Source organism: Mesoplodon mirus (assembly GCF_964341445.2).
Source record: "Mesoplodon mirus genome assembly, chromosome: 5".
Lineage (NCBI taxonomy): Eukaryota > Metazoa > Chordata > Mammalia > Artiodactyla > Ziphiidae > Mesoplodon > Mesoplodon mirus.
In genome coordinates this window covers 172,450,103-172,477,462 of record NC_138980.1, presented here as the reverse complement: position 1 = coordinate 172,477,462, position 27,360 = coordinate 172,450,103, and the positions used below count along the sequence as shown (strand labels likewise).

The window sequence follows — 27,360 nt, the reverse complement described above, 5'->3', positions numbered from 1 at the left end:
GCGGCCATGGCTCACGGGCCCAGCCGCTCCGTGGCATGTGGGATCTTCCCGGACCGGGGCACGAACCCGCGTCCCCTGCATCGGCAGGAGGACTGTCAACCACTGTGCCACCAGGGAAGCCCTCTTTTTTGCATTTTTCTTAACTCATTTAGGTATTAGAGTGTATTAGTTCATATATTTATAAAATGTTACTCTTTGTAGAATGTTACTTCCACTGCCTTTCAAGTCCCTGAGTGCTGTATTCCAAGAGAAATGAAGAGCAGAATGTGAAAAAATGGCCCAATTTGATGTTTTCAAAAATTACAGCAGATCGTTCCTGCTTTTTGATAGTAAAGGTTGATTTCCTCTGTTTACAGCTGTGGTCTCTTTGTGGGACAGGGTTTGACTGCCTGAAAGCTAAAAACACGTTTTTAGACAATACGTATAACTTAAGTAAATTAATTCACCTGCTTCTATATAGTTAAGAAATTCAGAACTGTATCACATACCATAAACTTGTATATATTCATTGTTCTAGTACTTAAATTATATATAAATAATTTGCTATTTTCCGTTTTTTATTTCATTAGTTTTCTGCTGGTTATTCTGTACCATTTAAAAATCCTTATTTTTATACAGTAGAACAGTCCTCTTTATAAACTTCTAGCATATTTTCCCCTATATAGTACTACTGTACTTAGGAAGACAAAGACATTTTGCAAAAATTTACTAAAATTTATATATGGTATTCTTCATGTGCTTAAGTAATACCTTTTAAATTGACAAATCTGTGACTCCAAACTGAAATAGAGTAGAGCCATTTCTGACAGCTGTACTGGAGAATTGTTACGTATGAACACACACTTGGAGTTCCATGGGGTCTAGTTTTCATGCAACAGGTGTCCTCTTGACTGGGATTTGTTTCTAGCCACTTCTGCTGGCACACTCTCTACCCACAAGTGACAGTACCAGCAGGGGCACCACCAGAGACAGTGTCATCCCTGCTTAGGGGCACCCAGCAGGCAGAGCTTTGCTTAACGTGTTCCCTTATATGAAGGGGATTGTGTGTTCACGTACTCAGTCATTCCCTCCCGCCCCTCCACCATGAGTAGGCATGTTGTTCTAAACCCAGTAATAATATCTGCTCTCGAGCTCTGTCAGACAGATGCAAAGACACCCAAGAAAGATTAGTTGGAATATTCTCTCTCGGATTATTTATTTATTCTCAGTAGTAGAATATTAATGGTGCCACATGGATGCCTTTGGAAACTTGGTAAGGGCTGGGGACCCATTTGTCATTTTGTATTGTGGTTTAAGATCCAAAACAACGGCTTAAGATAGAGGTTTACTTTTTACCAGTGGGAAAAAGTAAACCTTCCCAGGGCTTGCATCCCAGGGCTGGTATGGTAGCTCTGTTAGTAGGAGGATCTCTGAATCCTTTTGTCTTTTTGCTTTGCCTCTTCTAGCAGGTGGGCTACCATCCTTAAGGTTGCCTCAACGTCATCAGTAGCTGCTGAAGCTCCAGCCATCTTCACCAAGTTATCGGCAGCAGGGAGGAGAAAGAGGCAAGGGGGGAACGAGCATACTCGGCCTCCTAGGCAGCTTTCCTGGAAGCCCCATTCAGCATTTTTTCCCTGTTACATTAGCCACTCCTACTTGGAAGCGAGTCTAGGAAATGCAGGTTTATAGCTGGAGTATTGCCGTTCCTGACTGTGGGGTTTGGCTATCAAGGAGGGGCAAGTGGACTTTGGGGAAGCAGCTCTCAGTTTCTGCCACATCTTCTGATCTATATCCTTCTGGCACACGTTCACCAAGTCATATGCTCTGGTGTATGTTTCCTGACTTACGCGTATTATAAGGAGTAAAACTCAGAGGCAATATTTATAAGGAATTCTTTCTAGGCTCTGTACAAATGCGAAATGTGTAACTTGGAGTATTGGTCCTCAGTCCTAAGAAATGCTGCACCCCCATTGTTTAACTGAAATTTTAGGGTACCTGCTCAAATAAAAGGTATGGGTAATTATTTTCAGAAAAAATTTATGTTTGTATATATAAGTTACTGATATGCTACAATATGAATGAGAGAAAAAAGAAAGGTGATTTATGATAAAATGTGTTTCAGTCTATAAATGCCTAAGTACGTGCAAAATGGAGGAGAAAAAAATTAGATATTCAGGTGCTTGCAATATATATAAAACCATTGTGCTGGTATTTTAAAACGGTAAGCAGCTCTTGTAAAGTTTCAAAGAAGACCAAGCACTGCCTTCCTTTGATTAACATGGTTAACTGCATTCCTGGAAAAATCAGTGTATATTGGAGTAGGTGAAAAAAGAAAAAGAAAAACAAAAAAAACCTCCTTGTTTATATGTCAAATAGAGCCTAACTCAGATTATTACAAAAAGTGGGATGATTTTGAGGTAATATCCTGCCTCTGTGAATCTGTCACAATAAATCCCTTCCCCCAAGTCAGTCACTGTGCCTCCCCTCCCCCAAATCATTGTATCAAAAGTGCCCACGCAAGTTTCAGTGACTCCTGGGGGCAACTCCCTGCTTTGGAAGACTTGAATTTCCTCTGTTTTTGTTTGTACACATGCCTGACACAACTGCTGCGGTTCAGTTGGTTCCTTTTTTCCCCCTGTTCTCTTTGGTTATGTCAGCTTGGTTTGTTTCTGCTTCAGTTTTTCTAACTTGATGTATTAGATGAATTTTAATCTACAAAGGCTGGTAGCCAACCTTCATAAGGAATAGTCAGCACTTCAAACAAAGGTCTCCGAATCAGGTATTAGGAAACAAACGTTGCATTCCAGCAAGATTTAAAGTTGTAAGAGGATTAAAGGAAGAGATTAGAAAATTCCACATGCCTCTCATTTGCCACCAGTTTTTGGTTGCTAAAGGCTTCCTTTGGCCTGTCCCAGTCACCCAGTGCCCCCCTCTCCTCTGTCCTAAGGGTTTGCCCCTGAACCCTGTCTGCGTCTGTTAACAAGCCTCCCTTTCGGGACTTCCCTGGGGGCACAGTGGTTAAGAATCCGCCTGCCAATGCAGGGGACACGGGTTCGAGCCCTGGTCTGGGAAGATCCCACATGCCGCGGAGCAGCTAAGCCCTTGCACCACAACTACTGAGCCTGAGCTCTAGAGCCCGCAAGCCACAAATACTGAGCCCGCATGCCGCAACTACTGAAGCCCACACGCCTAGAGCCCGTGCTCCACGGCAGTAGAAGCCACTGCAATGAGAAGCCTGCGCACCGCAATGAAGAGTAGTCCCCGCTCACCGCAACTGGAGAAAGCCCGTGCGCAGCAACGAAGACCCAACGCAGCCAAAAATAAATAAATTAATAAATTTATATTTTAAGAAACAAGGCTCTGTTTCGCTCCTCCTTTCCGTAGAAACCCAAGGAGGCTTTCAGATTCGGGAGGATCTGAGCAGGATCCTGGCTATGAGGACTGGCTTAGGGAACGCCCTGAGCCCCACACACAGCCCAGCCACGTTATGTGCATCACATCCTTCTTCTCGTCCAGTCTGATCATATAGTTTCTCCCACATCTGGCATAATCGTTCATACGTTTAAATGTAAAAAATGCATAATGCTTTTCTTTCCGTATTCTGCCCTCACCTTTTCTTACTGTTTTTGGTTAGTCTGATTGCTTTCATTTAATTGTACTTTGATAGTTAACTGCTGTGATACAGCACTGAAATCTCCTTTAAGAAATGATGGCATTTTAATTAAAATTGCTTCTTCTAAGTTAATGAACCAAATAAAATGGCACTTTTTAATTTTCTTTTTTATTTTGTGAGGTAAAATTGCTATCCAACTGTGTCAGAAAGTGAAAGTACGTATTCTTTGCCTGGTGCTAGATTATTGATTTCTTCTTAAGTGAGGTTTCAGATTCAGCATTAAAAATTTTGCTCCATTGTGATTGTTGCATTCTCGCTAACATAACTCAAGAAAAGTATTACTTTAAAATTTTAATTTGCAGATATCGCAGCAATGAAATTTTATGTCAGCCCATATGTCATTTAAGGCAAAATACCATGTTTATTTATTAGGACTAGCATCTACTACAGTGTTCCGTGATGATGAATGTTCTTTTAAGTCCGTGTTTTACCATATTTGGTTTTGTGATGTAACTGAATAACTGATGGATTTGTTTTCAATTTTATTTTGTTCTTCATATAACATGCCTTTGAAAGAAACTGCGGTTTATGTCTGTGTGTGTGCGAGTGTGCGCACACGCGCTGGAGGACGGGTTCTGCAGCGTGGCCTGGGCGGAGCCTCGGGTCTGGAATACTTGCTGGTTCATGATCGCTCGTCTGTCCTGCCGGCAGGTGAGCCAGGACGGGAAGTCACTCCTCGACAAGCTCCAGCGGCCCCTGACTCCCGGCAGCTCCGATTCCCTCACGGCCTCCGCCAACTACTCCAAGGCCGTGCACCACGTTCTCGACGTCATCCACGAGGTGCTGCATCACCAGCGGCAGCTGGAGAACATCTGGCAGCACCGCAAGGTCCGGCTCCACCAGAGGCTGCAGCTGTGCGTTTTCCAGCAGGACGTCCAGCAGGTGGGTCTCACGGAGCCCCTGTCCGCGCGGGGCGACTTGTGCCGAGCGAGAGCATAGGTGGGCGTGTCGTCACAGGGGGCCGTCTGTGCTGATGAAAGCAAGCTGGCCAGGTGGGAGAGAGAGACACACACAGACACGCATGCACATCTCCTTTCTTGCCATGAGTGAAAGCGGCGCTTCGAGAACGTGTGTTCAGGCTGCTGTCTGCCACGAGCTCATAGTCCTGGAACACAGGAGATGATGCAGCGCCTAACCCGGGGCCCTTCTGTTCTATTCTTGACACAGGCCGTCCTTAGTTATGTTTATGTGTGAGAATAATGCCTCTGGTGCTCATACCGAGTGCTGGTACAGTTTAAGGTTTGTCTGCTCTCCAGTTATTTAATGATGGGCTAATCATACTTCTCTCCCCGCTTGGTGGATAGTGCAGTCCGAGGGGCACAGGGGGAGCTTAATAAAGAGTGGATAGTGAATAGTGGTGGATAGTGGATAGTGCAGTCCGAGGGGCACGAGGAGGCTTAATAAATAGTGGATAGTGAATCGTGGTGGATAGTGGATAGTGGTGGATAGTGGATAGTGCAGTCCGAGGGGCATGGGGGTGCTTAATAAATAGTGGATAGTGAATAGTGGTGGATAGTGGATAGCGCAGTCCGAGGGGCATGGGGGGGCTTAATAAATAGTGGATAGTGAATAGTGGTGGATAGTGAATAGTGGTGGATAGTGGATAGTGCAGTCCGAGGGGCACAGGAGGGCTTAATAAATAGTGGATAGTGAATAGTGGTGGATAGTGGATAGTGGTGGATAGTGGATAATGGGGGATAGTGAATAGTGGTGGAGAGTGGATAGTGGTGGATAGTGGATAGTGGTGGATAGTGAATTGTGGTGGATAGTGGTGGATAGTGGATAGTGGTGGGTAGTGAATAGTGGTGGAGAGTGGACAGTGGTGGATAGTGAATAGTGGTAGATAGTGGCTAGTGGTGGATAGTGAATAGTGGTGGATAGTGGCTAGTGGTGGATAGTGGCTAGTGGTGGATAGTGAATAGTGGTGGAGAGTGGATAGTGGTGGATAGTGGATAGTGGTGGATAGTGAATAGTGGTGGATAGTGGATAGTGGTGGATAGTGAATAGTGGTGGATAGTGGATAGTGCAGACTGAGGGGCACGGGGGTGCTTAGTAAATAGTGGATAGTGAATAGTGGTGGATAGTGGGTAGTGGTGGATAGTGGATAGTGGTGGATAGTGAATAGTGGTGGATAGTGGATAGTGGTGGATAGTGAATAGTGGTGGATAGTGTTAGATAGTGAATAGTGGTGGAGAGTGGATAGTGGTGGATAGTGAATAGTGGTGGATAGTGAATAGTGGTGGATAGTGGGTAGTGGTCGATAGTGGATAGTGCAGACCGAGGGGCACGGGGGTGCTTAATAAATAGTGGATAGTGAATAGTGGTGGATAGTGGATAGTGCAGTCCGAGGGGCACAGGGGTGCTTAATAAATAGTGGATAGTGAATAGTGGTGGATAGTGAATAGTGGTGGATAGTGGACAGTGGTGAATAGTGGTGGATAGTGAATAGTGATGGATAGTGGATAGTGGTGGATAGTGGATAGTGCAGTTCGAGGGGCACGGGGGCCTTAATAAATAGTGGATAGTGAATAGTGGTTGATAGTGTATAGTGCAGTCCGAGGGGCACGGGGGGCGCTTAATAAATAGTGGATAGTGAATAGTGGTGGATAGTGGATAGCGCAGTTCGAGGGGTACAGGGTGCTTAATAAATAGTCGTCTGATTAATGAAAAACGGGCTTTTACAGTCATTCATTTCTAAGCAGTTGACATCTTTATTGCTGTTACAAAAATAAGAGGAAGCCCAGTCCCAATACCATTTATTTCCTTGTTATGAAATACGGAAGATTGTCCTGCTACCAGGGTTTTGAGGATTAACGCTGTGGGAGCTTATGAAATATGATATAGCTTTAGTAATAAATAAGATAAAAGTTGTGTCTTTGCCCTAAAACAGAGGAGAAAGCAAGGGCATGGATGAGGTGTCAGTCTGGATGAGGAATTCTGGGGGTGCAGGGAAGCCCGTGGCCTCTAGGGGAGTTGGCCTGAAGCCACAGTGATGGGTCGGGAACAGAGCCTATGTCCCCTCCCTGGGTGTCCCGAGTCCGGGAGCATTGCTTAGACAGGGAGAGGCTCAGACTGCGCTCTGCCGAGTCTCACCTGCCGCAGAGGGCGTTGTCTGCCGATGGACGGAGGCGTGGAAGTCGTGCCGTGTCCTGACGACACGTAGGTCCTCCATATGCACTGGTCATCATTCTTCTAGTAATGGGATCTGGTGAGTTCCAGATCCTTTTAATTGCTCTATAATTTTTAACTTTCGCATAGTATACTTTGATTTTACTGATGGTTTTGAGTTCTCTGAAGGTTGCACGTACAAAGCGCCATAGGAATAATCATTTTGATACCGTGCATGCGTCTTTACGATGTTGTTTTTGTTGAAGAAGGTAATTGCCAGGGAAAGAAGATGGAGGAGTCAAGGTCTAGAAGTTACTGTGAGAACTGAAATTGTGAGGTTGAAAGCACCAATATTAGTTTTTCTTAATTGTCCAAAAACTGTCACAAAGTGTGGAATGTTAATAGCTTAAACGTGATTATTAAAGGATTTCCCCCCCTGCCTCCGTATCCCTTGGATCAGCTGTTCATTACGTGTCCACGGGCCAGCACACTTTCTGGACTTGTGTCTGGAGCAGCGGCTGGGCCCCCCCTTTCTTTTCTCCCCCTAGCTCTCATGGCTCCTTGGGGCACCCAGTCACATAAGAATAAGCCACTGGGCTGTCACGTCAGAAGAGGAAGCCTTTGGAAACAAGCTGATGAGAAAATCATCTAGTTTGGTGCCAGGTAGTTAACTGTGCTTGAATTTGAAAACCGCAAACATTAATTTTTGTAGATAGAAAGGTAATTTTGATAATTACGAGGCCAGTTCTTTAAGCTGTTAATTTTTTTTCTCAAGAGCCAGAACAGAGTCGCTTTAATATTGGATGTCGGCAGGAGAGAGTGTTTTGCAGTCCATGGCCCTATTAGCATTCTGAAGAAATAATAATTGCTGTTTAAGGGAAACATTTTGTCGACTAAATGATCGGGAATGGTTTGGACTCATTATGCAAACGGAAAATTGCTCTGTGAGCTTGTGAAGCCAGGAGCGAAATTGATAAGATTAATAAGCAAAGCAAACACTTTGCTTAGGAGGAGTCCTTAGGATGGCAGGACTGAAAATGTGTTTCTGAAACTCAAGAAATTAATCACACACAGGGAAAAATTTTGCCATCTTGAGCATAATGGAGGAAAGGTAAGCTGAGGATAAGTGAGGAAAAGAAAATAGTACTTTAGGAAGATGTTGTCAGCAGAAGATAAATTTGTCAAGACAAAAACAATCAAACTCCAGGGCAACATCATAAGCCAATTAGAGATACCACAAGTGTTTTTTGGTTGCTTTGGGTCCTGAAAAGACATCTGTAAATACTGAGGAAAAAGAAAAGCAGCTTCCCACAAAAGAGGTAAGGACGATGACATTCTTGTGAAGACAGCCTTCCAGGAAGAGTATATGCTTGTCTGTGGAAAAATACTTGAAAGAAAAGACGTGAGACCGTTAATAGCGCGTGCCCTTGAGGCAGGGAGGGCTGGGGGGGATGGCATGGGGGATTTCATTTTTAAAACGCATAATTTTGGTTTAGTGGTTAGTGATGTTTTTTTCATAACAAGCAAAGGCAATTTCGTAATTTCTGGATGGACAGTGTTTTGGATAGGAGTCAGGCGCTGTGGGGTAAGGGGTGTGAAGCTACCATCACAGAGCACTGAGCACAGGTCCAAATCAAAGGTTGGGGGGCACGGGTGGTAGGAAGACTTGCTGAAGACTTGCCCAAACACATGTCCTGCCTACTGGACAGCCTTAACCTTGGTCATCATTAGCTTAAAAATAAAATTAATACCATTTGTCATATTTCTTGGTGGTCAAATAATATACCTATTCCCATTGCCTTTTTTTTTGTGTGTGTGGTACGCGGGCCTCTCACCGCTATGGCCTGTCCCATTGCGGAGCACAGGCTCCAGACGCGCAGGCTCAGCGGCCATGGCTCACGGGCCCAGCCGCTCTGCGGCATGTGGGATCTTCCCGGACCGGAGCACGAACCCGCGCCCCCTGCATCGGAAGGTGGACTCTCAGCCACTGCACCACCAGGGAAGCCCCCCATTGCCTTTTGTTTACTGTTAGAGCAACCCCCAGTGGATGTTTGGTTGAATTAGTGAATGAAGAGTTGTCTTACTGCCAAGCGGTGTTTTCCAGTTTAGGGTATGCTTTAGTTTTCTCTAACAGCATAATTGATCACTGCTGCACTCGTTCAGATGAGGTGACAGTTTTGGAAGCAGTCCACAGCAGGATCCATCAAACCCCTTCTCCTGCTCACTGGTGCAGTCTGCCTGCCTCTTGGGCTGGTGGGATTTAGCTGCTCCAACATGTTGTGTGAGATGAATGGGCCCCGGAAATCTGCTTTCCTGAAGCAGGCTGACTCCCCCCAGAGAAGCCCCTCAGACAAGGAGAGCTTCTCCTACAAAAGCCTCTGGCTGCCCCCATAGCCCTTCACCCTCGCAGACTTATCTCTTGGAAAAACTCCTTCCGGGTTGGTGTTGGGCCATTAGCTAATATTCTGAAAAAATGGTCAGGCAAATCTAGTCCACCCTAGATTCTTCTCGTCCACACTTCATTCTTTTTTTCAAAATATCTAAAATTGAATGTGTGGTATTCTGAGAGGTACAGAGGTAAATATGTTGACTAGCTCAACCTTCCTTTTCTCAAGGAATTACAGCCTAGTGAGAGTGGATGCTTTAATAGCCTCATAAATTAGCCCGTAACATGCTCAGAGTTGGCATGTGTGTCTTTGCTTGTTGTGAGGTGTGATTTTGCCCAGGCGTGAGTTTGAGTCATGCCTCTTGAGGCGCTGCCCACGTGAGGGGGTGAATAAAGCTAGCCGCCCTCATCAGTGTTGTCTGCCTGCCTTGCACATGCCATCTAAGGGAACATGTCTGTGCTGTAATGACTTGTGCAGATTTGGGGGTTCCAGGGAGCCTCGTCCGTATCCTCAAACTTCAAGGCTGCAGCTTATGAGGAAGTTGAAGACTCCTGTAACAGAGGTGGAAGTCACGACTGCCAGGGTGCCAGGAAAGCCTTCCTGAGAGATGCAGGTTTCCTCTGGTCTTTGACGGGTGGCTGGAAAGTCAGGAGGTTGAGGATTGTGCAACAGGGCTTGCGGGGATGGTGGAGACACAAAGGGCGGGGCCTGTCCGGAGCAGCAGGTGCCCAGAGTGGACAGTTGGGAGCGTGGAGCCTGAGCTGGTGCAGGTCTGGAAGGACGACCCCCGCAATGAAGGTTTGGGAGTTATTTCTGTGAGCTTTGGGACACATTGAGGGGACGTGGCGAACCTGAGCGCCGTGAATGTTTCCTTCCTGTCTTAGTGCTCTCGGCCAGCCTGTGGTGGAGGGGTTAGTGTTTTCCCCGTTTCACCACATTGAGTTCAAACCCGTAGACCGTGTGTTTTGACTTGATGCTGCGGCAGCGGATGACAGGGTGCACTCGTGTTGGAAAGATTGCTCTGGTTGCAGGGTGACAAGTGCGGCGTGAGAGCAAGATTCCAGGCCAGGAGACAGGCTCGGGCCCCACCATGGACCAGCGTGCACGTCGGGGAGTCCTGGGGTGCAGAACTTAAGGTCCATGGGGCAGTGGTCTGTGTTTTACTCTCTGGTGTTTCCCAAGTGTCTGGGATAGTAGATGCTCAGTAGTTGCTGAATGAATGAATGAATAAACGACTAGATGAAGAAATTTAAGGAATTCCCCAATGTTGCTAATTAAAGATTATTTGGAGTTAGTCTCTTTGTTTATTCTGGAATGGGGGAGGGTTGGCCCTATATTGGAATCAAGTCATCTAACTGGGAGATCTTCGTGAAGGGACCAGGAGCTTTGATTAAGGTTGGGGAGTTAGGGGTGGCTGAGGAAGGAAGGGGTAATTTCATTGCCTGGGAATTTCGCCAGTGTGTGAGATCTTTAAAATATTAAAGATTTTGGCCACTTGAACGTAAAGAAATGGGTTTCAGGTCCACGGAGAAGCTATTTCCCAGTTCTGCCTTGGGTCCTAGGCTGCTAGCCATTTGCCAGTAAAAGTCATCCCTCAGCGATGCCTGACCCAGAGGTTCCACCTACACTGGACCTAGCTCTTAAGGGAAGGTTCCGGAACCTCATTTGTCCTTTGCTCATTAATTTAAGTCAGAAGGATAGGGTTTTCTCATCGGTGTCATTCTACAGCCCTCCCTCTGTGATGATTTAATACTCTCTTCTGTTTACATATAAGAATGGTTAGAAAATGGCCATCTTTTCTGAGAGTTTCTCAGTTAGAATTAGCGAGTACTGGAGGGCGAGTGTTTGATTAGGGAGCAGATAGAGGCTAACTGCTGATCTTTCTGGTGGATCTGGAGCCAGCTTTCATTGCCTTTTTTTTTTTTTTTTTTCTGGTAAGGCGGGCCTCTCACTGCTGTGGCCTCTCCCGTTGCGGAGCACAGGCTCCGGATGCGCAGGCTCAGTGGCCATGGCTCACGGGCCCAGCCGCTCCGCAGCATGTGGGATCCTCTCAGACCGGGGCACGAACCTGCATCCCCTGCATCGGCAGGCGGACTCTCAACCACTGCGCCACCAGGGAAGCCCTTTCATTACCTTTTGTCATAGCAACAGAGAAGAGACTTGACTGTCAGAGTAATCTTAGTAACCGCAGCTTGCAAGGGGCCCACAGTTCAATGGTGGGGTTAAAAGAGTGGGAAAAGGGACGAATCTCTTCCCCACAGTGGATGCAATACAGGAATGCAGGGCGCGGGAGCTGGCGCTGTGAGCCAGTGGGACGGGAAGTCGAGGACACATTCACACAGGGGTCAGGATGACCAGGAACGGACGGACCAAGAACAAGCCCCAGGCAGCTTGGTCTCCCCGTTGTTGAGTGTCAGCCGAATTGCCGGGGTCCCCTAAGAGGAAAGTGCCCAGGGATTAGCTGACAGGGAAGACTGCATGCATGCATGTGTGTATGTATATTTCTGTAGTTCAGTAACTAGGCTTAAGGTATACATAACATCCGGACGCGTTTCTTAGATAACATCTAGACATATTAAGATTTTTCTTGGACAACTTTGGACTATTTTATACTTATTTCCAAATTAAGAATGAGAAAAATAATTTTTAAAAGTTTAGAAAATTGCTAAAGCTATTAGACCGTGTTGGTAGAGTGATGGTTTGGTTGGGGTGTGATGGGAGTATCCAGGGTGAGACTATGTGAATAGTAATCTACTTACCTCCTTTCCTCCCTCCCTCCCTCCCATCCTAAGGTTCTTTGTTTTCCTTAAGAAATTTAATGTACTTATGTAATTAAAACTACAGTAATACCAGGAGAAGTGATTTAAATTTTTTTAGAAGATGGATGGATGGATGGATGGACGGGTGGATGGATGGACGGATGGATGGATGGATGGATGGACAGACGGACAGATGGATGGATGGACGGATGATGTAATAGTTTAGAAGCCTGCCAGCCTCTTTCTGAGCCCTTCTTCCCTGATTTCGCCCAGGCTCCCTTCCACACAAGAAAGTGCGTGTGGAGCACGTGCTCCTGGCCTTTCCTGTGCTCTCATGGGAGTTAAGCAGAAGTAGCTACTGCAGTGCGGGGCATTTGGTGTTCTGTATCATATGTTTACTGTGTGTAACCTGACTGAGGTGTTTTAAATAGCATCTTTTTCCAAGTGAGCATTAGGCTTAATGTACTTTGAAATGTTCTAGAAACCATTTTTTAAAAATTTCAGTATTATGAGTATTTAGAAGATGTGGTACATAATATAATGGAATATTACCGAGCCATTAAAAAGAATGAAATAGGGCTTCCCTGGTGACGCAGTGGTTGAGAGTCCGCCTGCCGATACAGCGGACACGGGTTCGTACCCTGGTCCGGGAGGATCCCACATGCCGTGGAGCGGCTGGGCCCGTGAGCCATGGCCGCTGAGCCTGCGCATCCGGAGCCTGTGCTCCGCAACGGGAGAGGCCACAACAGTGAGAGGCCCGCGTACTGCCAAAAAAAAAAAAAAAAAAAAAGTATGAAATAATGTCATTTGCAGTAACATGGATGTACCTACAGATTATCATACTGAGTGAAGGAAGTTAGACAGAGAAGGAATATCTATATGCTTATTGCTATGTGGAATCTGAAAAGAAATGATACAAATGAACTTACTTACAAAACAGAAACAGACTCACAGACTTAGAGAAGGAACTTCTGGTTATGGCAGTGGGGGAGGAGATAGGGACTCTGGGATTGACACGTACACACTACTACATTTAAAATGGATAACCAACAAGGACCTGCTATATAGCATAGAGAACTCTGCTCAATATTATGTTCCAACCTAAATGGGAAAAGAATTTGAAAAAGAATAGAGACATGTATATGTATAACTGAATCACTTTGCTGTACACCTGAAACTGTCACAACATCGTTAATCAACTATGGTCCAATATAAAATAAAAAGTTAAAAAAAAGAATAGGGGCTTCCCTGGTGGCACAGTGGTTAAGAATCCCCCTGCCAATGCAGGGGACAGGGTTTGAGCCCTGGTCTGGGAAGATTCTCACATGCCGCGGAGCAGCTAAGCCCGTGAGCCACAACTCCTGAAGCCCGCGCGCCTAGAGCCCATGCTCCGCAACAAGAGAAGCCACCACTCGCCGCAACTAGAGAAAGCCCGTGCACAGCAACGAAGACCCAACGCAGCCAAAAACAAATAAATAAAATAAATTTTAAAAAAAGAGTGATTATATTTTTAGAACAAACTTAATTCTAATTTTGAAATACAGTGATTGAAGAAACGGAGAGTTCTTGGCTCCACTGGAGAGAAGTAAAGAAATGTGTGGGTGGAGATAGTCGTTACTGTCAGGCAGCGGTGAACGCCGGACCTAGAACTCTTTCTTCACTCAGTCCCCAAGAGCCCACAGATGTGTGTGGAATTTTGTGTCTGTTTCATTTCACTGTAAATGTTATGCCACGCACTTTACAGAATATAGAGCCAGAGGCCCTTGTGATCGCGTCAGGCCAAGCCCCTCATTTTCCAGGTTAAAAAACCCCAGACTCAAAAAAGTCGAGGGTCTTGGCCAAAACTGCAGGAAGCCCCGTGGGTTTTTAACTGCTTCACTGCTCTTGACCTGGGGAGGATGCTTCACTCTGAGCTAATCAAAGAGTCAAACTGACATCTTACTTAAGAAGGAATGTTTAAGTGGAGCTTCTCAGGCTCCGGGAAGGGACTTTCATGGAAGCTGCAGTTGCCCATCACTGCAAAGGAAAATAGCTACTGAAGGAGACTTTTAAAATTTCTTCACAGTTTACTTTCTCACTCACTGTTTGCATTCACCTTAGGAGTGGATGAGGGGAAACGGAGGCCGCAAGGGAGAGAGGGCGCTGACTCCCAGCCCCCAGCGGTCCCGAGCCCGGCTATTCCCAGCTCACAGCTTCGTGTTCTTCTCTGAGCAGCTGATGGGAAAGGGCCGAGCATGCCTGGGAGGCTGGCTTCAGGAGGAAAGTACGCTGTGAGCGTTAGGGAAGAAAGCGTCAGGCAGGCTAAGATGGCAGGGTGTATGGGTTCCCTCACTTCTGATTTTTAACTTCGTGATTAAGTGTCATTAACAGCGTGATACTGGACGTCCGTTCTCCTTGCGGCAGTGGCTGAAACACTGGCCTTTAATAAAAGTTACGCTATCGAAGATCAGGCCTCCTGTTTGGTCCCCCACTTGAGTTTAGCAAATTTCAAATGATGTGGCTTAGTTGTTCGGTCATCCTTTGTTATAATCACTAAAACAGCATTGATTTGATCATCAAGAAAGCTCTTACCTAAATGCTTCTGTCAGGAGCACTTATTTAAAAGCAGAACTAGAAACATAGTATGTCCATTTCTAGCTTGGTATCTGGATGATTTAAATAACAGCCAGCCTGTTGAACAAGGAAGTAACTAAAGTAAGTGAAACTGGGTTGGTTTTGGTTTTATAGGGAATCTAGGGTAGGGCTGGGAGGAAATTCATATTTTGCCACTAGAAAATCTGATTTCATATTAAAAAGAACAAATTCAGAATATTTTAGAATTACCATTGTTTTTCATTTGTTTCATGTAACCGTAGTTTTTAAAACTGAATATAGAATCGGGAGAGTTGTTTCATTTTTGTGTGCTTAAAATGTGAATTAGAGCAGCAGTCCCCAACCTTTTTGGTACCAGGGACCGGTTTCGTGGAAGACAGTCTTTTTCCACAGGCTGGAGTGGGTGGAGGTGGTCAGGCGGTGATGCCAGCGATGGGGGCAGCAGGTGAAGCTTTGCCCGCTTGCCGGTCGCTCACCTCCTGCTGTGCGGCCTGAGTCTTAACAGGGTGGATGACCCCTGACTTAGAGGGAACTCTCGTTATTGTGACAGAAAACACTGATTCACTAGGGCTTGTCTCTTTAAAACAGTAGCTAAAATTGACAGATGCTTTCCCTGAATACCGTTTGCATCCAAAGTTCCCAGTAAAAATAGATAAGCTTAACGTGCTCCTGGTGGTTTTATGTCAGAGGTCTGGTCTAGTTTTTACAAACAGTAAATCTTAGCGCTGGAACTCTAATGTTAGAAATATTTTAAAGGTTTTCATATAGTATTTACATTTCATAAAGTAACACAATATAATGAGGGGTAGGAGCCTGTGTCTGGAGTCTTGAAGTCCTGTGTTTGTTTCTCTTTTTCACTAGGTGTTCTTTCCCGGGCTCTTAACTTTCCTGAGCATCCAGTTCTTCCTTAATAGAGATAATAATAAAAGTCTACTGTCTTATTTGTAGCCCTTGGGACAAATATGTTTTGGAATTAAGAATCAGAGTTGAGAAAGAGAACAGTGTGTATACACTGCGATACACACTCTGGTGAGATCTGGGCAGCCCCCCATCATCAAGCACGTGGAGATTTCTGCAGCCAAACATTCAAGGACCCACACCAAAGGGATCCATAAAGCCTATTAGTAGCCTCAGGTCAGGTCTTATCGCCAATGACTTTTTCTGACCAAGTTTTGAAAAAATATTTGGAATTTCAGAGCTGTTTTTAGCTTTTTGTGGATAAGGGGTTATGGACCTATATTGCCCTCCCAAGCACAGCACAGAAAATCTCTCAATAAATGATGCCAGAGACAATGACGTGGTGCATGGTGATGATACAGGGCTGTTCTAGTAAGTATTAGAAATAAACACCTCTACATTTTCAAGGGAAAATGTCATTACATTGGTCTGTATATTGCATGCTGTTGACACAGGGCCTTGAGAATGTCTCCTCTCTGACAAGGGTTTAGTATTTAGTTGTAAGTTCTTAAATAGTAATTACTTAGAAATATTAATCCACAAAACATAGTGAATATTAGGTAGTAGGGGCTTATGGCAGAAAATTACTTTAGAGATTGTACAGGATGGCCAGACTCGGCCACATGAGTGAGAGTAGAAAAGGCAACAGTGGCCAGTTCCCGAGGCGTGTGATCCAGGCGCGGTGTTGTTTGCTGGTTCGCCTCCCCCCGTTTTGCTGTCTATTATAATAGTGTCACTTCATCAGAGGTCATTTACCCAATAGCCTGAACTGTTCTGAAGCAAAGCAGCTCTTTCCTTCTTCAGTTTGCCACCTGTGTGCCAGCTGTGCTGACTTGAAGAGGCAGTGGAGACTAGAGGCTAAGAGAATGGACCCTGCTTCCGGGGTCCAGGTCCACAGACTGGCTCTTGCACTTGGTAGCCGTTGGTCCTGTGTCTTCATATGTGAAACAGAGTCACGATGTGCCCCCATCCAGCTCTCCGTGAGGACTGGTGGTGTGGTGTACGTCAGGGCCGGCTTCAATAGCAGGCTCTCAGACAGCAGTGCAAATATTCGTTAAGAGGTGAGCATCGTCATACTGCCGTCGTCACGTTCAATCTTACAATTACCTTACAGACAGACAGGGAGCTAAACGATCTGAGATCTTCTGCACAGCTGACGTTTTGACTTAGATGCTGAGAAGAGTTATCTGTGTTTTAAGTCTTGGTGGCTCACTTTGGAGCGACCTTGACCTTGGGGCTATCATGGTGCCTGTTAGAGGACACTGAGGTACAGAGGAACGAGCTTGCCCCACATTCCCCAAACAAGGAGGGGGCGGTGTCGACCTCCCAGCCTTGTTCTCCTGCCTGTGAACCAGGTGCCTGTGGGAAGGACCGGCTTTTGCCCTTTTTCCTGGAGCCGGCTTCAGAGAGCACGTTGTTCTTCAGGTGAAGGTCCCAAGGCAGGGAGAGGGCAGCTGCCACCACGGCTGAGTCAGGGAGGGGGCCGGCTGGACTAGCTTGATGGAGCCCCTGACTTGCAAATATTTTTATGTTTTAAATGGAAAGGTTCCACAAGCTTGTCTTTCAAATGCTCCTTGGGCAGGTACATTCATTCAGGATTCCTTGGCAATGTTTCCCAGGAAACATTCTCAGACTTAATGAGAAGCAAAAGCCTCGTGGGGAAGTTTGGTTTTGAATATGAGCTAGATTTCATAATTGTCTGCAATTGTTTTTAAAAAGTGCTTGGAATTTGTACAGTCTTCTTTGAATTACTTTCATGTTTGTTGGAAATATAATTTCACTTGGTATTTACAATTCTGTGAAAAGGAACCACTAATAAAAGAAAAATTGTAACCCATTTGTAACCCTGAGTGGTTGGTTCATAATAGCTTTTATTTCCAATTTATGCTTTCTGAAGCAACTTTTCTTGGGCTTGAAAAAACAAATTCTTATTTTTTAAAAAAGACTGTATTTTGCTCCTTCCAGCTCTTTCTACCAAAAAGTGTTTGTCTTTTACTTTTTGAAATTGTGCCCTTACTTCAAGTCTGTATTGAGTCATGGCAGTACTCGTCAGGTTTGCTGTTTACCAGACCTCGATTTTTCTTTTTACACTATGTTGAGGAATATACAGCAGATACTATAGCTGTAGTTTAAAAAAAGAGTCTCCTAGTCCTTCATGCAGATCTGATAGGCAAGTGGACAGTGGTACAGGTGTTACTTACGTATCTCTCAACTCCTTTCAAGCTTAATATAGTTGATCCTGGCCTTCTGCCTGGTGCTGGCCTCATACCGAAAGGCACATTCCGTGAACTGTATCCATTCTTTGAAGTTGAGACATCTTGAAATTATCATTGGGTGTTTCTTCAGGAGTGAGAGAGGACCTGTGTTCTGTAATAGGTACTAAGAGACTGTCCTATAAACAGCAGCTTGATAGCAGGTGGTGAATGCGGTATTACCTTCTAATGGTGATACTGAAGGCCTCTCTCTCCCTCTTCAGAAAGAAAAAGAAAAAGAAAAATAATGTACTAAGTGCACTGGTTAAAAAGCAATGGAACATCCATAGCCTGTGCCACCAAAGAGCTTGACATTATGTGGAAGCCGTCTCTGGGGACGGTCTGTGGGTGGGGATGGCTTGTGTGCTGTGTACCTGCCACGCCAGGATATTAAGGTGCCTGACAACTCACAGGCCCCCATTATTATCCCCACTGAGCAGGCGGGAAGCTGCAGCTCAGAAGGGCTACCCCGTGTCTGTGGGGCAGGGGGCTAGAAATGAAAGGTAAAGAGGGAGCTCTCAGAAGGGCTGGGAGGTGGACAGACAGAATACAAATGGATCCAGTAGGAATCACTTTGACAGTGTGAGCCCGGGTGACTGGCAGGGCGTGGTGTAGACAGAGGTTCAGGAATGAACTGTGGTAATAAGGTAAGCGTGTACCTTTAGCCTGAGCAGCCGCTGCGCCGCGAGGCTTGACCTCCGTACCCCGCCCTGTCCTCCCGCATGCGCGTGTGCGCGCGCGTGCGCGCACACACACACACACACACACACACACACACACACACACACACACACACACACACACACACACACACACACACACACACACACACACACACACACACACACACACACACACCCGCTCATTCTACAAGGCTCTTTACAGAGGACCACCAGGGATTTATGCAGGTTCGTGAGCCATTTTATTTACACGCACTGCTAACTTTGCTAAGCCCTGTGCAGAAAGGACCCTCAGTCAGACCAGAAGGTCACTGGTGTGCAGCAGAAGAGGACGAGTCCGGTTGTCCCTGGACAGGCCTTTAGCAGCTGCCTCTTGTTATCTAGACGTCCGTCAGCACCACTGATCTCTCAGTGGCGGAGGTAACAAAGGGCAAGGGATCCCTTTTGTAGCAATGAACCTCAAATTAACGCTGCTTTTATTTATTTACTTTAACTGAAATATAGTTGACGTGCAGTGTTGGGTTAGTGTCACGTGTACTCTGTAGTGACTTGGCATTTGCATACATTGTGAAACAATCACCGCATAAATTGGGTGCCCACCTGTCCGCACACAGTTATTGCAGTATTATCCACTGTCTTCCCTAAGCTGTGCACTGCATTCCCCACCCTAAGGCCCCCTTAATTTTGCAGTTAGTGGAGGGCTGTGACTCGTCCGCTTCCAGGTTGCCCTCTAGACAGACCACTGTCCTAGCTGTGCGGCTCCAGGCAGATCTTTAGTCCAAGATTGTTTTGATCTGCATCCTTAGTTACCATGGTTACTAATTGCAGAATCCGAGGTGGCCTTCAGTACTTTGCAACACATGAACGAATGTCTTCAGATATTTAAATATCTTTTAAGGAAAGTTTCTGGCTAAAGACGTCACTGACTTAGTTTTTTGCTGGTTATCCCCTCTCCATCAGAAAGAGACAAATGTGTATTTGATGTAGTCTTAAATATGTTGTTTGATGATGTTGGCGTTTTGCAGCTTCTCAAGTACAGTAGCCAGTGAACTACTCAGCCCCAGCTGTGACTTAAAAACGCTGGGTTGCCCTGCTTTACTTTTACTCTTTTGCTTTAGTGTGGTGGATTTCAACTAGCAAGAACTCCTATGTATTTAAATTCATGGAATGTTTAGCTTTCACAACAGCTTAGTTTATAGAATAAATTATCCTCGAAGACCAGGACAGAGGCATTTAACTGTTTTGTTTTCTTGGGTTTTACTTACATGTTTCAAGTCTTTTAGAAGAGACAGAAAAATATGAACTCTGTAGTTAAACTTGAATTGTCTTGAGTTGTGAAGCTTTGAGCCTTATAAAAATGTTACGTTAAATTGCTCCTCTGTGACTTGATGACCACTATCTCACACAAAACCCAGGCAGTTTTGTTGGCTCAGTCATGCGTAAACTGAGGTGAGATTTAACTTAATCATTATTGCATGTAATATTTATACATGGACAGACTTGCACTATTAAAGTAAGAGCTGATTAAAATCGTGGTGGGAAAGCTGACAGAAGATGTAATTCTCAACGAGTTAGATTACTGTCCAGTTGCTCCCAATTTTTTTCTCCTTTGCTTCTTGTTTCTTATAGAGTTTAGGTAGGAGACTGCATCATTAATGGATAGCCCTAAAACTGATCGAGGCAGGCATGGTTTTTATGGCATATATATCTGTATTTCATTGTAGGTGCTGGACTGGATTGAGAACCACGGAGAAGCATTTCTGAGCAAACATACAGGTGTGGGGAAATCTCTCCATCGGGCCAGAGCTTTGCAGAAACGTCATGAAGATTTTGAAGAAGTAGCACAGGTAAAACAATGGTTTTTACTATTTTCTTCCATAAATACTTATGTGGTTGGTTTTGAATTACAGTTTTAACCCCATCTCTGTTGACTTAGCTTTAATGACGTATGTTTGAAGGTGATTCCGAGATAGTGCTCAGATTTCAGATGAAGCTGTCATTGCCTGGGCAGAAAGATGATTTTAGACAGTTGACCCTTTTGTAAATGCGAAGTTCTTGAAACAGAAAAATGTCTTGGATATTTTTGCCATATTTATTGTACAAGTGTCTGTTGACTAGTTTGTAAAATTCCCGTTCATAATCAGGGAATAACAGTCCTTGAATTTCTGTAAGGATGGGCCAGCATTTCTTTTCCCTTTTCTATTTCTTTTAAAGTCATGTGCTTCAGAAACAGGAGGTGGGGGTGTTGTATGTTAAGAGCATGAGATTTGTGGAGCTGGAATGTTGGCTGTAATGCTCACCAGCTGTGTGGCTTTGGAAAAGTCTCTTAACCTTTCTGAGGTTAACTTTTTTTTTTTTTGCGGTACGCGGGCTTCTCACTGCTGTGGCCTCTCCCGTTGCGGAGCACAGGCTCCGGACGTGCAGGCTCAGCGGCCATGGCTCACGGGCCCGGCTGCTCCGTGGCATGTGGGATCTTCCCGGACCGGGGCACGAACTCGTGTCCCCTGCATCGGCAGGCGGACTCTCAACCACTGCGCCACCAGGGAAACCCTGAGGTTAACTTTTTTACCTGGAAAGTAGGCACAGTGAGGGCTGCTGGAGAGGAAGTAAGGTGTGTGTGATAGTGTCATGTATGGCATCTTGCCCAGGTCTTTCCCACGTTGGTAAATGTGCCTTGCATTTTGTTTTATGTTTTGAAAGAAAGAGAAGTGAAGGAGGGAGAGATTACCATGCCATGGTATATATGTGGAAAATATAGGAGCTAGGGTAAAAGTTGTTTTAAAAAGAAGTTGTAGGGGCTTCCCTGGTGGCGCAGTGGTTGAGAGTCCGCCTGCCGATGCAGGGGACGCGGGTTCGTGCCCCGGTCTGGGAAGATCCCATGTGCCGCAGAGCGGCTGGGCCCGTGAGCCATGGCCGCTGGGCCTGCGCGTCTGGAGCCTGTGCTCCGCAACGGGAGAGGCCACAACAGTGAGAGGCCTGCGTACCGCAAAAAAGAAGAGAAATTGTAGGGTGAATCCAAACTGAGACACATTATGGTAAAACGGAGGAACACTAAAGGCAGAGTCTCAACGACAAGAAGAGAGAAATAACAAAATCACAACCGTGAGAATGACTCTTAGCTGACTTCTCACCGGTAACTGCAGATTCTCGAAGACAGTGGGATGGAGTCCTGAGGGAAAGGAACTCTGAACCCGGAATTCCACACCCAGTGGAGCTGTCATTCAACAGTGAGAATAAAATATAGACCAAGACCAAGAGAGTTTACCATTCACTTACTTACAGGAGAACTGAAGTGTGTAGTTTAGTCAGAATCATGGAAGCACCCACTGTAATTTAAACTCCACGAGTGCAGGGGTTTTGTGGTGTTCACTCCTCTGTCACTGGTGCCTAGAACAAGGCTGGCGTGGTGCAGCTAAGCATCCAGCAGTATTTGTTGAATGAGTTAATTTAATGAACAGAAAGGAAATATGAGAAGAAAGTCTTGAGGTCAATAATGAGCACAGAAATTGGTAAATATGCTTGTAAATCAAAGGATTGACCACTTAGACAGACAGTAGAATTGGGTGGTAGTTAAAAGCAGGACGGAGCGAAGCCCCGGAGCGCTTGAGCACAGAAGGTGGAGAGGTGTCCTGAGGAGGACGGCAGGAGGTGTTGCTTGTCTCAGATTTGTAAAGACAGGGGTTCGTGTGACCGTTTTTGAATGACTACTAAATGCAGGGATAGAAAGCACCGCCTCCCATAAGTATAAAGAGAAAAGAAATACAGAAAACCAGACAAGTAAAAACTCAGGAAAATGGGTCTAGTGGAAGCAAAAGAAAGGAGAACAACAAAAATCATGTCGGAAATCACAAAATAAGATGTAGCAATTTGTCCCCAAATAGCAGTAATTACAGTAAATGCAAAATAGATTATACTCGTTAAGAGAAAGATTCTCTGATTGAATAGTTTCTTAAAAATCATACTGTGTATTGTTTTCAAAGGGCAAACCTAAAACATAAATACCCAGGAATTTTGAAAGTATGTAAAGTGTTAGAAGAAGATCCACCAGGCAAATATTAAGCAAATGAAAACTGGTATAGGACTATTGGTATTAAGCAAACAGACTTGAAAGCATAAAAACATTATTAGAAATAAAGAGAGCCTTCAGTTATAAAAGGAAGAGTATCAATATACATCTAGTGATTTAGTCTCAAAATCTATACCACCAAAATAAGCTGGAGTGGGTGCGTCCATGGGTTTTACATGACAGGGGGTTCAGTTGTACCCTGGGTTGGTCAGGAAACTGATGTGAGATTAGAGTCATGAGATAAGAAAGCAAACTGCACTTCAGTCCTGTTCAGGGAAAATGCCTTTAAAAAGTTACCTCCTTTACACTGTAAAAGTCTCTGTATGTAAAGTTAAAGTGACAACCCAGCCTTCTGCATTCTTGATCTTAGAAGTGGGATGGAAGAGGCTCTGTGTTCAGTGGGCTTGCCGCACCGGGATGGGTCTCTGGATTTTTCTTTTCTGCGTTACGTGTGACGTCCCTACTTACGGTTGCTGGACAGTATTTTGCCTTCCACTCGTAGCAGAAGAAATGTGGAAAATGTGTCTCATCTCCCCTTGATTTTTCCATAAGATAAGCTACTGCTCTGTAGCCATGTGGTTTGAGGATGGATGTGAGATTTGGATCCTCTGAGCAAAGACTTCAGGCACCAAAGAATCTAAGAGGCGAGACTGCAAACAACCAAACCCAGAGGAGGCTCCTGCCCCAAGTAGCACGTTCACCCGTGGCCTCGGTTCCAGCGTGAAGGCGCTGGCCTGCCGAGCGTCCTCGTGTGCGTCCAGCACCTGTTGACCCCTCCTTCTAACTCCTGTGGTGCCTTCTGCGGCCACCCTCGCCCTATCTTTTCATGGTAATCTTACTTCTTCAGATCTAAGATGACAATCAAAGCCGTCAACACAGGGGCTCAGGGGGCAGCAAGAGGGAGACACTTCCTTTGTAGGACACGTTTGCGTCTTGAGGTTTCTAGGGCGAGCCCGAGAGTGGAGGGAGGACGGCCTTTACCCCTGGTTCAGAGAAAGGCAGGGGCCTGTCAGCTCCCGCTGCTGCCCGGCCGAGTCTCACTGTTTTCTTATCATCTTTGGCACATTGACCCTGGGACTCTAAGGGGGGTACCTGACCCTCTTTTCCTTAAATTGAAAGTCCTTAAGCCCAAGTCTGAACTGTGCATGAAAAAACAAAAACCTTAAATGTAAACACCTTTTGCTCACTTTGCAAACCTCTGCACCCAGTTTCCCTCCCTCTGGTCTTCATATAATCACCAGTCGTGTGCCAGGGGTTCATTCTGCAAGGGCCTGAGGAGCCACGCACAGACACCCGGCCTCCCCTCTCTGCGGGCCTCCCTCCTTTGCAAATCCGCCGGTGGGGGGGCAGGCTCTGAGCGCTCCGCCCTGGACCTGGCCGTGCGCTCACTTCCACCCCCTGCCGGGACCTGGCCCCTCACTTCTGGCCTCTTGGCCCAGCATCTCCAGCTTCTCCTTCTCTTAGTTCTTTTCCTTCTGGTATGAAATGCTTATAGGCCCTCCGTCTGTTGGAGAATGTCGCTTGATGCTGGTGCATGTTTTAGGTACCGTTGGTTCAGAGGGAGTGTTGTGCACTTTACCCCCGCATCGCCCCCGGCAGCGGCCGGTTTCTGCGTCTCTGGCTGATAAAACTGTAGCCAGGAGGCACACAGGGACGTGCCGTTGCCCAGAGTGGGCATTCAGCAGTCTGTCGTGGGTGGCTGTGAACGGGGACCAGCCCCTCACGTATGATAAATCCCCTCCACTTGCCTCAGGGTGAAAGTCTCTGATCCCTTCTGTCCACAGACACGCGTCCAGCTCAGTGTGTGTCGTGTGACGGGTCCCGAGTGGTCCCTGATGGGGCTCTGGAGCCCGGTGCTCGCCGCCCGTGTACCTGCAGACACTGTGTATCACAGACCCGCTTCCGGCTGGTTCTGGAAGGAGCGTGCCCTGCCTGAGAGTACGGGGGGGCCAACCTGGACCCCTCTACGATAAGAGCAGACTAAATGTAGTAAGCGGGGGGGGGGGGGCGCTGTAGACCTGAAGAAATAGAGTGGGCTTCTCTCTCTAGCGCCCCCAGCTTGTTCAATAAATGTTCTTTGAGGGGCGTAAGAGGGAGGAGGGTAGCATTTTAAGCCAGGAGAGGTCTGTCCTGTGAAGTGGCTCCACGTGCAGCAGATTCGGGCTAGACAGCGGCCTGGGTATATCAAGCCACTGTACGCTCTGTGTTTGTAGCTTCATTCGTGGAAAGCTTTCTGCCTCTTCCCAGAGAAGACGATGACATCAGTCTTACTCTCGTGCAGGGGGCGAGGCCTCTGGAGGGAATGCCTTCCCCGCCTTTCCTTCGCCACCCTCCTGACTTCGATTGCTTTCTGTCAAAACAAAGTATAATACGAGTCCTATGGCAGAGGGAGATCTACGGACATGCTTTAGATATATGTGTTCTTTGGACAGAATGGCCTTTGGAGGCACCTTAAAACCAGGAACAGAGGCATCTTTAGTGCTTAATAAAGAGCCTTTTCTCGTTTTGTGAAACATGCTCACAAAGGTAAAACACATTTTGGGTTTAGGGAAAAGAAATTTCTTTTTCATAGTTAAGTTTAAGGTGAATTAGTGTGTGTCTTGGGGTTGTGTTTTGAAGGGTCCTTTGTAAAATGAATTCTAAATTGTCTCTAGACAATCTTTAGTTTCAAGATATTGAATTAGCCGTTTATTTAATGAATTTTTCTTAAAGTCAACTTCTTCAAAACATGACATGGTAAAGTAACATGACAGATTCAGAAACGAAGTGTCAAAAGTCTTATGGTTGAATTCATTTAAGACCTACTAAATATAGATTATTCTGTAGAACAGTTCTAGTGTTCTGAGAAGGGGAACCCAAAAAGAGCCTCTTGTGTCCTTGGTGGCAGTGAGTTGTGCAGCCGGTGTGACTTTTGCAGGCCCTCGACTTCGCTGCGAGGCCCCTGGTCTCAGGTTGTTTCAGACATTGCTAGAGGCACATCAGGAAGCGTTGGACCATTTTTTTTTCCCCCTTTTTTTTTTTTTTTTCTGGTACGCGGGCCTCTCACTGTTGTGGCCTCTCCCGTTGCGGAGCACAGGCTCCGGACGCCCAGGCTTAGCAGCCATGGCTCACGGGCCCAGCCGCTCCGCAGCATGTGGGATCTTTCCGGACCGGGGCATGAACCCGTGTCCCCTGCATCGGCAGGCGGACTCTCAACCACTGCGCCACCAGGGAAGCCCGCATTGGACCATTTTTGCACACAGTCCGGCAGACCCGAGAACCTCCTTGTGACTCATCTGAAGATCCATTCCTTCTTTATGTTGTACAGTGACTGTTGAGTAGATAGATCCTATCCAGTGACTCCGTGCTAATGAATTTCTAGAGCGTGGCAGATGCAGCCACGTTGCACGTTCACGCAGGAGCTTTAAAAAAGAAATTAACAATGCTTTCCTCCTGAAGCTTTTTGCAAATGACTCTGGGAAAGGAAGGTGCTCTTTGACGGTCACCTGCTCTTTTACCTTCTAAATAATTGTCCAAGTTTAATGTCCCTTTTTAGATTTAAAAAGGTGTGAGTACAGCAGCCAGGAAAGCTGAGAAAATTCTGGTTCAGGGAAGAAACTGGTTTTGAGAGCACAGAAGATTTCTCTACTAGGAGTCAGTACATCTCTGGCATAGCGTCTTCCCGTAGGTGCCTTCTCTCATGTCTGCTTGTCCCCTGGGATTCAAATCACCTTCCAAAGACGTAAACATCTCGAAGTTGTTCTCCAGGAAGCCATTTCTGTCAGTAACTTTTTTTGTGTGCGATATAATTAACTTGTCTTCCAGGATAAAGAAGTGTGGCATTCAGGAAAGCAGGAGACCTTAAACATTCATTCTGGATTTTCAGAAGCTAATCAGGCCAATTCTCTAGCCCCCGGGGTCTCTCCTGCACTCATTCAGCTTTTGCCGGGGGGGATGCTCTGAGCACAGCACGTGGGCACTTCCGGCACACCTGAAACTCAGGGGTGACTTCAGGGGTGACATGCTTGTGTTTTCCTCCTTTCCTATCTTTCCTAAGGTCAAGAAAACCCATCTTTTTTTTTTTTTTTTTTTTTTTTTTAACACCAGTTTCTAAATATAGCCTCTGGCCATCTTGCGTAAGACCCAGGCTGTAGCTGCTATGGATTGTAGGGAAGAGAAGGTCTGATCCTCCTTTGAAAGACTCTTGTGTTTCTTGAGACCTAGGACATTGTGCAATTTTAATTTATTTCTCAAGAAAATAGGAAGCTCTTCGGGTGCACCCCGGCCTGGCCCTACAGTATCTCCTTCGGTGCTCACTGCAGGGATTGGTACCCCACCCCATGGACCAGGAACTGGGCCCCCGGGGGAGATGCCCTGGGGACAGGGCAGTGGGTGGAAGAGGGGACTCCAGGCTCTTCAGACCCAAAAACAGCCTCCTTTACCTGACATCTCCTCCCTGCTGTAAGTCTAAGATTGAGTGACTCAACCTTCCCTTCTGAGAAGACCCCTGGCCGAGGCCTTTGTTTTGGGGACAGTCCCAGCTCTTTGCACCTCTTGGTCTCCATGTTCTGGCTTATAAAGTAGAAGTGAAATCGTGTCCTTGTCACGGGGCTGCTTCGGGGCACAGAGCAAGTGCTCCAAAGCTGGCATTTCTCATCCGTATGTTTATGAACACACGGAGATCCATTTCTTCCATGGCCAAAGGATCAAGGGTAGGTTCTGTGCACAGGGAGGCCTTGGCCTTGGGTTTCAGAGAGGCCACGGGCTGACCCTGGCTCCATCAGCACCTACTGCTGTGCCGAGGGAGAGCCACAGAGACCTTCCTACTGGCTCAGGGTCTTCGAGCGTAAAATGAGAGGTGAGACGAAATGAGTGCTGTTCCGTGTCCCAGATCATGCAGAGATGCGCTTCTTCCTCTGGGACGTTGA

At 46.1% G+C, this 27,360-nt stretch overlaps 1 protein-coding gene across 3 annotated transcripts in view; it reads left to right on the top strand.

Moving 5' to 3' along the window:
* The window catches only part of TRIO (trio Rho guanine nucleotide exchange factor), a gene marked incomplete at its 5' end in the record, with an annotated part of 386,080 nt that overhangs the window by 189,851 nt on the left and 168,869 nt on the right, over positions 1–27,360 (top strand). For all 3 annotated transcript variants that reach the window (XM_082621961.1, XM_082621962.1, XM_082621960.1), the window contains 2 exons: positions 4,304–4,534; positions 20,112–20,234. In XM_082621961.1, the coding sequence (XP_082478087.1) occupies positions 4,304–4,534; positions 20,112–20,234 (354 nt within the window). The remainder of the gene's footprint in view (positions 1–4,303; positions 4,535–20,111; positions 20,235–27,360) is intronic.